General features: G+C 34.5%; 1 protein-coding gene and 1 long non-coding RNA gene across 4 annotated transcripts in view; both read left to right on the top strand.

Annotated features, from left to right (window-relative positions):
- LOC117105515 overlaps positions 1–5533 on the top strand; it is a 14524-nt gene extending 8991 nt beyond the window's left edge. The window contains exons 12-20 of the mRNA XM_033246677.1: positions 326–507; positions 841–973; positions 1201–1440; positions 2042–2176; positions 2451–2644; positions 2915–3023; positions 3687–3860; positions 4462–4652; positions 5233–5533. Coding sequence (XP_033102568.1) covers positions 326–507; positions 841–973; positions 1201–1440; positions 2042–2176; positions 2451–2644; positions 2915–3023; positions 3687–3860; positions 4462–4652; positions 5233–5418 — 1544 coding nt within the window. The 3' untranslated portion in view covers positions 5419–5533. The remainder of the gene's footprint in view (positions 1–325; positions 508–840; positions 974–1200; positions 1441–2041; positions 2177–2450; positions 2645–2914; positions 3024–3686; positions 3861–4461; positions 4653–5232) is intronic.
- Positions 5534–10923: 5390 nt separating this feature from the next.
- Positions 10924–15534, top strand: part of LOC117105536 — an 8335-nt gene continuing 3724 nt past the window's right edge. For all 3 annotated transcript variants that reach the window (XR_004444923.1, XR_004444924.1, XR_004444925.1), the window contains exons 1-2: positions 10924–10996; positions 15177–15259. This is a non-coding gene — a long non-coding RNA (uncharacterized LOC117105536). The remainder of the gene's footprint in view (positions 10997–15176; positions 15260–15534) is intronic.

Here is a 15534-nt window from a genome sequence, read left to right as displayed (position 1 = left end):
ACATTGATATTGGTCAAACCTAAGAATATTTTTGAATTATTACGCTGGCTGATAGTATTATTAACTGGCTGTAGTATTAGTTGTGGTGGTGACGCTAAACTTAAATAAAAAACAATTAAGTATCGTATTTTTTGTCCTTATTTTAATAATGTTATCTTTCATTGATATTTAATCAGGACCATATGGAAGATAAATGTTAGTATGCACTGTCAATTTTATTATTGCACATTTACTTTCATTGAATATGTATCCTGAATAAATATGTTGTATAATAATAAATCACATTGGTAATAATATTTTTGAAGCTTTTATTGTTTTGTTATAGGTGATCATATCTTCATCGCAGTACAGAAGCAGGCTGGATCTGTTGCTAAGAAAGTCCAGTTTCCAAGCAATCAGCTGATTGTTGTAGCGCCGCCAAATTCACAGTTACCCCATCATGAACTTCCAGTCAGATTCCAGGCTTATGGAGATGAGACGATGCCATTGTTTGACAGTGATCATCAGGTGAGAGGCTTTGGTAGCAAAATGATGTGCAGAGCAGGAGAGGCTAAGAGAGTTGTCCAATTTATGATCTTCACACGCAATAGTTATTTACATATCTGCAAGTGAAGTTGTTATTATAGACATTGTGCGTCAATTCAGAACAGGTTTCCATACTCCTCTTACACGGACCATGCACCCCTAAAGTTCACAGTGTGTGACCACAGCGTCCGTGTAGTCATGACAACAATATTATAATAGACTAGAATTTAACCTTTTTTGACGACCATTTCACACACAACCAGTAGGACAATAGGCTTTTGTTTTGAACACCATCTCAATAATTTATTTCTTCAGATGGATAAGCTAGTTTCTCTAGATTCTCCATTGTCAAACTTTGTTTCCATGGAATCGCGGTACCTTCGTTTGAATCCACTGCTGACAAGATGTTACCAAGCACTGATCACCAAAGAAAATAAATGGCGAGAAGGTACGGTAAATAATCCATAGATCAACCGGATCTACTGATACATCATAGTATGCGTTTGTGTATCTATCTCGACAGGATTTGAATGATTCATTGGTCGATTGATTGATAGATTGATTGATTGATTGAGTGAGTGAGTGAGTGAGAGAGTGAGTGAGTTAGTGAGTGACGGACTGGTTAGTATTTGATTGATTGATTGATTTGAATAACAAACAATATCATCAATACAGGTAAACCAGCTATTAATATACAAGTTCTGTGGTCCTACCTAACCAGCACTCAGCGTGATTCAATGTTAGGCACGGAGGACCCACGTTATGAAACTCCAACACTCGGTCGTGCAATGCAAGTTATGTATGATGCAGCTACTGTGGACGATTCCAAAAGCTTTACTACAAGGCGTCTTTCTAACCTGATAGCCCATCAGTGCGGACCCATATTTCAAACGCCCGGTTATCAGATTGGCATTGGTAAGGATTGGTTAAGGATTTGAAATTCATGTACTACAATAAATATTTCAATCTTTTTGTAGGCCTATAATGAATTGAATTTAATCAGATTAGAATTGCTATAAAATAATTAAAACTAGTTATAATAGTCTTGGTTTTATATCATTAAATTGTTGTGTTGCTTCTCAACATGAAATGGAAGATGTGGTGTTCTTGTTCGGGTTAATGCCCATTATAAGCATCATGGTCAGACTACGTCCGCTACGGATGGCTTGGTAGGCCAGACAACAAGACTGGACAAGGATAGACTGGGACTGTTTAAACGCATATTTCCCGAAGCCAACAGCGGCAACAATAAAGTTAAGCGACCAAAAAAGAAATGGTTAAATGACGTCTTGGCTGGAGGCTCATTCCACCAGGCATAAAACTGGCTGAAAATATAAACCATTTGAGGATTTCTGTTAACCATAGAGCCAACGCTAGGACATATTGTTTCATGATGATTGATTGATTGATTCTAGAACCATAACTTATTGTGTTAAAATAAATGTTAATCTTATCTTTGTAGGCCTATAATTATTGAAAAGCTTTTTTTTTTGTATTTATAATTGTAATAATATAGGATTGTACACCGATTCAGTATTTGTCGATTTAAGAAGCTCGTTCAAAGCTTGGGTTGAAGATGAAGAACTTCTGAGTGAGGAGACAGAAGAGGAATTCGCTCAAGATCTCAGAGACAGAACTAAAGCTGCTTTAGGTAACGCAAGGCTTGTTTTAGCTGCGATGAGGAGCTCTAGAAAAACTCGGCCGATTAATTAATAGATCTTCTTTACTCTACTGCCTCTATACTGCCCTCATGAGGCTGATTGATTAGTAGATCTTTTTTAGATCTACTGCCTCTATTATACTGCCATTATCGGAGCTTTCGCGATTAGAGAACCTGTTTATTTTGGTTTGTTTGCCAACCAACAACACCACCACCTCCACTCAATTTTTTCTTATGAACTCGTTCGTTGTTCTGTAATTTACAGAGAGCCGTTTAATTGATCCGGACGACAAGGAAACTGCCTGCAAGTCTACAGTAAAACCCCAGAAACAGTCGATCGAATTTCATCACACATTTCCAGAGTTATGGTCAACATTCACTCCTGTAAACCCCGGTGATTGTCAACCAATGGTAAATACTGAATTTTGCAAGGAAACCAAGAATCACCGAGAAGAAGAGGTAACTTATGAAACTGTTTTACCAGGCTTATCTATCTTTGTCTTGTAAATTAAATATTCACAATGCCTAATTCCAATTTACTAGGCCTAACGGTACCGAACCGTATCTTTGATAAAATCAAAAAATAATATCTCTAACGTTAAGCCACGTCTCTTGGTTATTTTGCATCATCTTCATCCTCTTCATCATCATCATCATCATATCATCATCATCATCGTCGTCGCTATTATTGCTATTTTTATTGATTTTTATTTTTGTTATTGCTTTTAGGTTAACAGATTATGGACTGAGATTACACGAAAGCATCTGTATCGCGCTAAGAACGATGTGAAAAATGCTCTCGAAGGATGCTTCGGTGATTGCAGCACTTGTGAAGAAGGTACGTCACATGATATATTATTTTCTGTAAAATTGCATATTATAAGATAGTGCCTACAATACAAATCATATCTTTTGAACAATTGCTATAAGTTGTAATCGAAAAAATCATGGTTTATATAATAATAATAATAAAATTAAGATATAGATAATTATAGAAAACAGATAATAAGGAATTATAGATCACACATTGTATAACCACTGAAAATGATAATATTCATCAACATAATTAAGAGGCTATCGATTTATTAAATCTGGTAGTCAAATCATCATTAAAGACAGAATAACAATCGAACATATAGAATGACAACGAAATGAAAACTACTCAAATTACCACAAGACGCACCAGGAAGAATTTGCACAAAAGGAACATCTAAGAAAATCGAAAGGAAATATTAGGAAGACCAAAACACACATAGATTAAACAAAATAAACAACGTCCTGAAACCAATAAACAAAACTAATGACACTGCAGAGCATGAAGATTATACACAGAAAAAATAGCATCTTATCGTCGTACTATGGCTTGAAGAAGCCGAATCGGTCAAGACTCAAGAGAGAGAAAGAGAGAGAGAATTGTAAAAATATTCAGATTTAATTATTGGTATTGTTGTAGCATTGCCAGCTAGGTTTTTCTTAATAACAAATGTATTTACTTTTTGAGGTGTCTACTACGAATCTAAAATTGAAAACTGTAACAACCTTCTGCACTGGATACCGTTTGAGTTTCTCGAGGAGCGAGATAAATCAAATTTTTACGCTCGGGAAAATGAAGAAATGAAGGCATACGCCTGCCAGGAACATTGCATTGATAGTTCCCCGCTGTTTTCCTTATTTGGTAAGAAACAACTAGGCCCAGTGATCCTTGATAATACAATCATATAAAACATTTTTTTTACTATATGTAAAAATTATCTTTTAGGAACTCTACAGTTTTTAGTACAGTATTATAAAGCTTGGTTTCTACACAATCGCTACCCAGTGCTACACCGTTTTCACTGCAATTCTAGCACTGTCTAGCTGTCCCCGACTAAATCGGGAACGCTCACTGATTCAAATGACCAATCATTGTCGCCAAAGAAGTTGGCCATATAGCGTGTAGCGATTTTTATGGTATCTTAATTGTAAACAAATTTGTACATAAATTATTAAATTGGTACGTCTTCTTAATTGAGTAATGTTATCATATTATTGAATTAATATTTTCAGGTAATTTATATGTTATATTTGTATAAGGTTTTTTTCCTTTGTCTTGTGCAATCCCGTAGGCCTATTGATTTCATTATATGAATCATTGTTAAACTTTAATTTCATATTTTATACAAATTGCATAAATCTGCTCGCCTTCGTATTAGTATTATTCTTTACAACTTTAGGACATTACATAGGATAAAACCATATTTAAAACCAATATTTATTGCTTAAATTTGTTTTCCAAGCTCCTTCGGTAGAAGCCGATTTTCGGTTTGATCCAAAGAAAAGTGCCAAGCAAGATCTTTACACAACAAATGAAAACCCACTTCCAGTCAACGACTTGATGTACAAACTATATGCACTTTACTCGAAAGGAACTGTAAAGTTCTGGATACTGGATGAAACCGAACTTTTAACCCTTAAAAACCCACTACAGGTAAATGTTAAAATAGATAAAAATAAAATAGTTAATAACTTGGCAAAACCAAGGCAATTCACACGCTAACGGTTAATTATCGTTTGGCTGCTATGAATTTTGTGACGGTCAGCTTGTAGGTGCGCGCGTAGAGTGTCGATGTCAGAGTTATATCATGGAGGTATTATTAATATCAATAATACCGCCTTTGATGTCTCGAGATGTACGTCCTTTTGTTGAATCGCCGTGGCAAAATTAAAAACTACGGTACAGTTGAAAATATAAAACATGAAGATTTTCAGTAATGGACCTTTTTTGGAGTGCCAATCAAACTTATCAACTGGCCAATCAGAACAGGCCAGGTATACGTTTGTGTGTCACACAAACGCACGTATTTTTGTATGTTTTTACACTGTCATTTTGTGAGACTTAAGAAATGATATCCAAGGGGAGTGGACCAAGTGGAGTGGACCAAGCGGAAGGGCAAAGCAGAAAGGCCCATTATATCAATTATCATACCATAAATTTCACAAGCAGCCAGTACCTATAAGCTACTCATATTTTCAAATGAATAACATTATTAAACATTTTCTTTTTGTAGGTACTTATGGTCTACAATAAGGATGTTACTGACATAGAGATAAATGTCGCAGCAACTGTCAACATGAATAGCGTAATCAATGTAATGAAAAGTCTTATCATGGATTGGTCTACCACTGGGTGTCCTGACTATTCTCGTGAATCTATGCCGCCTTTCTCTGTACGTGGCATTACCAATCAACTATAATAGCCACATTTTAGCTGCCTCGAATAACTCATGTGATATAGATTGCTGTGTTATACTTACTTTACGTATCCATAAAATTCGGTACACGCCATCGCCGACTCCTTTGGCAACGCTGTCGGCCGACCAGCGACTGTCTCTTATACACATCTAGATGTGTATAAGAGACAGATATATATACCCAGTATGAATTAATATGAAGAACGCAAGAACGCTATATCTGCCAATAAAATAAAATTATGAATCAGAAATGTTGTTAAGCTCTGTTATTTATGTAAGGAGTTGGGTAAATGGAAGAAACAGTACGGAAACCATGGTTTAAACCAAGTAACAAATGAGTTTATATTATTCGTATCAACCAGAGCACTTAGACAAGAAAGTATCTAATAGGTCGTCTAAAAAAATGCTTAAAAAAAATATGCTACTCTTCTTCCTTTTCTTCTTCTAAGCTGCATCAATCCATAGCAACCTGACAGCATGTGCAGTGCAGGAATACAAAATCCACCCCAGAGTGCAAGAACAAAAACATTCTGAGGATACTGGTTTTGAAACTGATTCTACTTGGCGGCGCTATATCTTAAAACAAAACCAAAATAAACAAAATCTGTGTGTAGGAAAAAGCGATTAGATATCTATACAATATATCACAAGATATAATATAAGTTTTTGTATTTTTAAAACTACACAAATTTTAATACCTCTAAATACTCACTGTTCATGAAAGAAAATGTATACAATATATACAATTGAGCAAGGCTCAGCTTTTAGTAGTAGGTAGGCTACNNNTTTCATCCACACAGTGGACTTCATCAGGAGACTGTACAAATGCTGTCTCTTATACACATCTAGATGTGTATAAGAGACAGGAGTGGACTATAGCCTCCTCGTTGGAGAAGCCTAGCCACCTCCACGTCGGGGAAGACGAGTACATTTCGTTTCGGAATAAGAAAAATAACTGTACGAAATATTTTTACATGTCCGTCCGTTTAGCAACCATATCGCCTTCATTGACATGTTTGTGTACTGTTTGTGTTAACTTTTCATTACAATAATAACAAAACAACAACAGCAACAACAACAACAACATCAACAACAACAACAACAACAACAACAACAATAATAATAATAATAATAATAATAATAAATACTAATAATAATAATAATAACATAAATTCACGTGCCGTTTTATTGTAAGTTATTACTTTTCACATTGAATTAAGCCCATGAAACAATATATTCTTCACAGTTAATTAATTGCGTTCAAACACTATTTTTTAAAATGTCAGTGCATATTAATGTTATGTATTGAAATTTCTCTCTCAACCCAGGAGTACAAGTGGGTGCCTGGTAGGTTCAAACACAACCATGCGCTGATTACAGCTGCAGCATTATGGGGCATGAGTGTTGTGTTCCATGTGCTTGAGCCAGTGACCAGGGGTAATAATTTAAAGCGCATAGAGGTTAGTCTACAATATGAGCTATATTAGTCGACAATTATTATTATTATTATTAAATAAGAAAAAAGAATATAAATTCCCCTTCCCCCCGTTTAAAAAATTTTGGATCCGCCCCTGTTCAATGAGACTAATTAAAAATGGTTTACATTCTACTATACAAATGCCCGTTTGGATATCCTCATGATGCTTGGAAGACATCTTGATCGGGGAAGCAAACTCGTGGTTTACAGATTTCAGGCAAAATTTCAAAAATGTTGATCTTTATTATGAATTATAAGCTTGTACAGTGATGTTCCCGGTGACGCTGTGTTTTCTTAATTTATCGTAGCATAATGTCACAAATTGGTTGCCTTACAATTTACGGTACAGTAAGACATTATTCTTATTCGTAATTTTGTTGTTAATAATTCACAATCACATGGATTATGAAAAACCTGGATTTCGCCATGATAAGAGGATAGTATTGTAATGCAATATGGTTTTCTTTTAATAATATAAAATGAAAAACGGATTTGAAAATAAGTTAGTTGGTTAGGCCTACAATGCATGCTCTTTGTTTCTCGTTGTTTTATTGGAAAATTTTCGGTTTTCGAAGTTAATTTCGACATTAAAAAACTTACATGAAGTAGGGCCTATTTTCAGATGCCTTTCAAATAACTAATAAAAATTCACCAAAATTCGTAAAATATTCGTAGCTTTCCCCCTGGCACCTCTACACTTCCTAAAAGCTAACTAAACCACGTTATAATAGGTCTGGGTTCAAAAGCTCTCATTCGCAATTGACTGAAATTTCATATGTTTAGTTTTACGTTTTTAAAAACAGTAAAGTTAGCAATATTGTACAGTTGCTGCCGTCGAACAACTGTTACATATTATTTTAAGACAGTCGATAGCACTTATTTAGATTTGAATTTGAAATATTAATTTCTACCCATTTTCAAGAGTGAAAATTCTCACGGAAATATTATATCGCGTATTTCTAAATCAATAAAACCCTTCATTTACTTTTTATTTCATTTCCTTTATTTATTTTTATTTTTTGAAACAAAAATCGCACATGCGCTTGTAAGTCCTCGCGCCGTCGTGCCGTCTCGTGTCTGTCAGCGTCTGTTACCGTCCTTCGTCTACTTAGATCTAATCTAAACTTATCTTAATCTAACTTAACTATCCTTCTAAACTTAACCTAACCCGCTAAAGGGTCTACACCTGTAACCGTGCCCTGTCCGATTGCCATCACATATGGCGTGCCCTGTCCGATTGCCAACGCATATGGCGTGCCCTGTCCGTGCCGTGCCCGGGTCCGTTCGGTGCCGGCGTCTAGAACCTGTGTCTAGATCTTTGAAACGCATGCCTCTTTACATCGAGCCAATTTTGGTACATGTTGATTTGTGAGTGTTTAACCATACTTATGTTTATGTTTACTTTTTTAAGAAGCATTGAAAAAAAAAAAGGAAACACGTTTGTTCTCTACAGACTTGAACCCGATACCCTTAACATGAAGTGTACTTCGCTAACCAATAAACTATCTGTACGAGTGAACTTCAAGGTGATGTTAATTTGGCAATGTTAAACTATAATTCTCTGAACTTAATTAAAAAAAATAACATTTAAAATTTAATTCTTAGGACTTGACTCCGGTAAATACAAAACTAAGTCCATACAAATTTATTTGTTCAAAGATTAATTAAATAATAATCAATATTAAATCCACATTTACACAATAAAAAGCTGTAATTAAACTCGGAAAAACTTGTCCAACTAAATTTGTTCTACAAAACTGCTTTCTACTTTTTTTTTCTCCCCGTTGGGGAGAAAAACCAGCGTTTCGGCCCGGGTCGTTTCGGCCCTGAGTCGTTTCAGCCTTGAGTTGTTCTGATCATTTCGTGTCATGCATTTCGGGCCTCAGTGTATGGAGCGCCGAAGGTGCTACCGCGAATAATACTTTATTAGAAAAAGGTGTTATAAGCAGGTAGTATACAGTTTGTTAACATGAAAATTAGATTACATTACTGCAACATTATTAGTTATTAGATTTATGAAATAAGTATATCTTATAGTTAATTTAACATACAAAAAAGTTCTTTAAATACAGAACCCAAATAAACCACAATGGCGTTCCACTGCAGCTGGTAATAGAAATCGAAATGCATACAAAACAATAGGCGCGACCAATTCTGACTCGATGGGCGTTTCGGCCTTCTAACCCGGGCCGATTCGGCCCAAATAGGGCCGAAACGACGACCCGGCCAAATCCACCTGGGCCGAATCGACTCAGGGCTAAACGACCTTATTGTAAAAACAATGTACTGTACGTATTTAAAATTGGAAGCCTGTAAACCTAATAGGCCAACATTTTTACAAACTCAAAAGTGCACAATTTATACTATAGACGATTTATTCATTTTGTTATATTATTAAGTTATATATTTATATATATTCCGTATATAAGATAAGATAAGCTTTATTGTCATATTCCAAACAAGTGAACTATGAAATTACAATCTTCAGTGATGCTTGATAAATAAAAAACAACAAACTTGCTAGCTACTAAAACAGAATAAAATAAATATAAGATTACATTACACATCAATACGTGAAAATAAATATAAAAAAGTTCTATAGCACCTGTTATTTGCACATACGTGCAGTGGCGTATCTAGTGGGTGCGCGGGGAGCGCACGTCACCCAAAAAATTATTTTCCCCACCCCTCCCTAAAAAAAAAATCAAGGTCAATTAGTTATAAATCACCTAAAATCACCTTATTTTGCTAATTAGCGCCCCCTCAACTGATCATGGATTCCCCCACTTCACCTTTGCGCCACGCCCCCACAGCACCCCCATTTCGAGACTTCTAGATACGCCATAGCACTTAGTGCGCGCCAAACCTAATTTAATTGGCGTCCATATTCGATTTTTTTTTTTCGGATTAGCTTATTCCGTTTCTAAATTAACTTCCTCGTTGGTGGCGCTGTCCAGAATGAGAAAAACAATTTAAAAAAATAAGACTTGTGGCAAGTCTAGATACGCCATGCCACTGCATACGTGACCAGTACTGTGTAGTACGAAAGCCCATTTGTGCGAAAGCCCATTAGTGCCAATAAAGTATATGTTCAGTAATCCGTAATAACGAATTACTAATTCGCGAATTAGTAATTCGTTATTACGAATTACTGAACATATACTTTATTGGCACTAATGGGCTTTCGTAGTACAAAGCAATATCTATGAATGTTTAAATTGTTAATGTGCTATAGCATTGATAACAAAGTAATTTCTGTAACTGTTTTGCACTTAACAGGGCGGAGTCGTCCCCCAGAGTTTGAGGGCCGCGAGATTGCTTCTGAAAAAAAAAGCGCAACTCGAAATATAGTTGAAAATATTTCTGTATAGTGGCCAGACCTACAAAGGATTCAACTTTGGAGATAACCCTGGCGTAGTAGCTACGAAGACGAAAAGAAATTAGTGTCAACTCAAAACATAGAATCAACTCTCATGGTTGCATTTCGCCAATCTCTCAAAGGAAGATAATAAATAAGGCAGGAATATATCTCACATTATTAAACAAGAGGTGCAAGTTAGTAAACAAAATGTTTAAAATGATTGTTATTTCTTTGCTTTTTGAGTTCGTTTGAGACTTTTTACGAGTAGGTGGGGACGTACAAGCTTCTTTTTTTTGTCATTTCATTTGCCCAGTCAGCGTCACCCAAGTCGACTGTCACTAGTCAAAAATTATGAGTGTATTTTTTTTTTATAGAGAAAAAAAAAAATCAAATTTAAGTCTGAGAGACACGGTGCCATTACCGGCCATCTAGAAGTGCCGTAATCAAAAATGTTCTTACCTCAGCACCCAACCATGGTGGAGCTGAGGTGGTATTAATATATATATATACTGTCTCTTATCCACATCTAGATGTGTATAAGAGTTTTTTTTTTTTCCAAAAACTTTTTCAACAAAAATTTTTTTTTTTTTTTTTTTTTTTTTTTTTTTTTTTTTTTGCCTATTATAAAAAGTTGATAAGCTCCTCTTGGCGGCGCTATATATCTACTAAGGGTCAAAACAAAAACAATAAACAAAACAAAACCACATGTGGATTTAGGAGACACGAATATCAGAAGATATAACGTAAGTTTCCGTATTTTTAAAGTTATAAATTATTCTTAATACCTCTAAATACTCATTGTTCATTAAAGAAATTGTATAGATATAATACAAGGCTATTATTAGTAGTCCTAATATTCCCCTACCGCTACTAAGCCCAACTCCTTATGTAGTTTAGCTTGCTCAGTGGGTAAGCGTACGCCTAGTTAGTGTCCAGTAGTGGTGGCTGCGTGAAACTGGGAAATTTTGGCCATTTAACCTTTTCGGAGATGTTTTGAAAGTGTTGGGCAACAGTAATTTGTCCTGTAGATGAGGGTGGTTGGTTTTGAGTGGGATCGGAACACGTAGAGCGGAGGCCTAACAGTTTTTGGCCCTATTATCTATCTACACTGACTGTCTGGAGCGGAAGTTTGTCACCTTTATGCTGCAAAAGCGGTCCGACGAATTACCCAAATGATATGGAATTACCCAAATGATACGAAATTACTCAACTGATACGGATACGCAATTACACAAATCATAGCCCAAATGACTCTGTTAATTTGTTTTATACCAAACTAAAAATTAAATATGACGTTAGTAACCCTAGGGCTAGCATAGCAGTATAATGTATTATAATAATTTATAACATACACATAGGCCTTTATATACTATATATAATAGGCATATTAATAATAGTATCACCGTTTATTTATTGTGTATTTATTTGTCTATTCAAGACCCAATAGTGTGTCAAAACAAAAACAGGGTTGCCATAAAAATACAATAATATAAGCAAATATTATGTTTTTATTATTTTTTATTGCTACTGCTATTATTGTCATTTATTATATTATTATCTGTATTATTACTAGTTTATTAGTAGAATCTTAAGATACTGGCACCTTTATAAAATAATGTAGGCCTTTTGAAAACAAAATACATATACACGAATATTATGGATTCATTTAGGTGCATTTAACTCAAACTTGATATGCATCAAAGGTTTTGCTGGCTTACCCCAGCATTTTTTTGTTTTTGTTTTTTGTTTTTTTGTTTTTTGTTTTTGTTTTTTAAATAAATTTAGCACTTTGAAATTAAACAGGTGTATTACTGTTATTTCTGTTAAACATTTTTTGGCCAAATGTTTATTTCAGCCAATATGTTTTTCAATGAAAGAAAAGACAGTCTCGCAAAAAATGACAATAGCCAACTATTTATTTCACACCGGCAACACCCAACTGCTTATTCTTGAATATATTAGTATCATATTTTTATGAGGTGTCATTGTGCCAAAAAAAGATGAAATGGAGTTGACATGGAAATGGGTCGATTCTGATTGGTCTATATTTCAACTATGTTATATTGTGGAGTGTGATGATGATGATGATGATGATGATGATGACGATGACGATGACGATGACGATGGCGATGACGATGACGACGGTGGTGGTGGTGGTGGTGGTGGTGATGGTGGTGGTGGTGGTGGTGATGAAGATGATGATGATGATGATGATGATAATGATAATACAGTAGAACCCACAAAATTGTCCCCTTTTAAATAGGGAACCAATATTCAGGGGACACTGACCAAAAATGTGAAATTGTCCCCTTAATAGGTTTTTGGCATGAGTTACAGTTTATTTATTTTTATTTCAACAATATTTTACGAGGGTGGTCCATCCAGCTGGACCTGATCATTAGGGACCCTCAGTACATAACACAAGTAACAAAGGAAATATAAATAGAAAAACAAAGAAATTAAAATGAAAAAATAATAATAATAACCAAGTAACAAAGGAAAAGAAATGATTACATATATACATATTATATAAATAAAATTTAAAATAAAATCAAATTGACTATAAAATAATTAAAAGTAGAATAATAAGGCTAAAAAAAAAATTAATATATATTTATAAGTTTATAATAGTAACATAACACAAGTAGCAAAGGAAATATAAATAGATAAACAAAGAAATTAAAATATAAAATTATAATAAAAATGCAGAGTAATAAGGCAAAAAAAGGAAAGCCAAAAAAAAAAAAAAAAAAAAAAAAATGAAGTTTACGGCCAGCCTGAAAGAGACAGTGGTGGGGGGGGGGGAGAGACAGAGGGGAAAAAACTAAACCAAGGAAAGAGAGAGATAGCTTTTGAGATTATATTTAAAGGATGAGATGGTTGTAGAATTTCTGATTTTTAAAGGGAGTGAGCTAAAGAACGAGGGGGCATTGAAGCTGAAAGAAAGTTTAAAAAGTTTTAAAAAGTTGAATTATATGAATTACAATTGAATTTTCAATGAAAAAAAAAAACAAGCAATGAAAAAAAATCAATCCATTTATGACATGAAATAAAAGAAATGTAATTAAAACAAAACAAAAGTTTTACATATTGTTTCATGATTAGAGTGCAATGTTAATGACCAAATATTTGGTTTTTTTTAAAAAAATGAGCTGTCTGTTAAATATACAAGATGGAATAGCATGTATAGAGAAAGAAATGATACTATATGTTATGATAAAAATTATTATTGTATTATTATCAAATGATTAAAGAAGTTATAAAAACAATTACGAATAATTTTAACAAATAAATACTGTAGGTTAAAAATACGAAAGGTTTCAACGTTAATTATACACATTTAGGTATCATTCCTGATGAGGACATAATTAATGTCGAAATATTGAATCCCAACACGATGGCGTGCATTTCAGTAATTGGAGTATGTATTATACTTTCTGTATCATTTGGTTGTTCATTTGTGTAATTGCGTATCATTCAGGTATTATTTGGGTAATTCTTTATCATTTTGGTAATTTGTCGGACCCCTAGAAAAATGATGAGGAGGGTGTCTTTTATTTTGCTAAGGTCAATTATCACCCTTGGGTTGTTTGCTGGTGAATTTATATTCAAAGCAAAATACATGATTGCAAATAATATCTACTAGGCCTTATTTACAATAAAAAATAAAAGAAAGAAAAAAAAATTTACGAAACATTTTTTTTTAAAGAAAAATATTTATTAAAAAAAAGAAAAAAAATTAAATAAATCAAAAATTGTAGTTGTTTATACCACAGACAACATGCGGACGAGGGTGGTAAACTACTCATGGTTAATTGGGCGTTATCCCAACTCCCTCTGCCTGGCTTTATAAAGGTGGCGGCGGGGGCTTGGGGGGACATTTCTTTGTGTCAAACATGCATTTATCCCCTGTCCGCAACCAGGTCAGGTGATTGCGGGACCCTGGACAAAGGTCTAATGAAGGACCCATGGAAGCACATAGCTCTAAAAATTAGAACCCATAGTCTGGGGGAGGGATTTGTGAGAGAGTTCCCTCCCAGATCTACAAGTTGGTTCAGTATTAAAGGTTTAGGTCTAATCATGGTCTAATAAGAGAACGATGTAGGGAAAAGCACCAATTTTCAGACAAATATTTTCAAACATGGATAGCAGTCCTAGCTGACCTGGCTACCATTTATACCGCAATAATGGCTGAAAAACTGTCTAAATTATTTGCCTTTTGGCAATTTTTAATCAATTCTGACAAAATTGGTTTTGTGGATCTAGCGTTGTATTCATAGTAAATTAATAGAAAAAAAAATTTACGGGTAATATGTTGGGGTGGCCTGAATTGGCATTGGTCTGGTGTTGCTGAAAATCCATTTGGCGAAGCCCCGAAAATATGACAATTGAGTTTAAGAGGCTTATTTTATCGAATTTTTAGATAGATAGTCTGATAATATGTCGAAAATACATATCATTTTTCCCAAAGAATTGTGGTTTTTCTCCTTTTTTTTGCGGTGGGGGAACTGGGGTTGGGGCGGGCAAGAAACTTACCTGGAGTGGGGCGTGTGGAGGGGGGTGTGGGCTAGCACCGCCACTGCACATGAGGAGGACATAGTAGGGTGATAGCAAAGAGTATAAAACTGCAAGAGGTCCGACTGCCGGGGATTCTTTGGAACGCAATCCCATTTCAAAAATTACTTGCACAAATGGGCATGGCCTTTAAAAGCAGAGAGCAATGCGTACAAGTTTCTAAATTATGTGTAGCCTGCCCCCTATTTCGTGGCAGTACTTCTAACATTCCGTTGCCTGCATACAAAATCAGTTTTATACTCTTTGGTGATAGGAAATATATTATTTCTTGAGATAAATTGAACAGAATATGGAATGAGGTGGCATTGTCAACCGATGAACTTAATAAAATGCTTTCTTTCCTTGCAGGTATTTGTTATCTTGGTAGACGTAAAACCTCAACGCTACTGGAATTCCTGTTTTCTTTTCATAATTGCAGTGTTGTTTTCAAGGTGTGTGATTTATTCATAGTTATTATTCTAAAGTAATATTATTTGCATGTAAAATCATTATTCATGACCATTTCATATATTATATATATATATATATATATATAATTTTCTGGCTGTTTACTTACATTTAGTTTTCAGCTGTTGCTTATAAAATTTGTATCTCTACCGAGATCCAGTCATTGTTTCCCACAACATTGTTGTTTTTCAGTATTTTGCCTTTTAATCTATATATATATGTATATATATATATATATGTATGTATGTATGTATGTATG

The sequence above is a fragment of the Anneissia japonica genome, unplaced genomic scaffold, assembly GCF_011630105.1.
Source record: "Anneissia japonica isolate Jap-2015-1 unplaced genomic scaffold, ASM1163010v1 scaffold2030_len652032_cov178, whole genome shotgun sequence".
Lineage (NCBI taxonomy): Eukaryota > Metazoa > Echinodermata > Crinoidea > Comatulida > Comatulidae > Anneissia > Anneissia japonica.
This window is presented reverse-complemented; position numbering and strand designations above follow the sequence as displayed.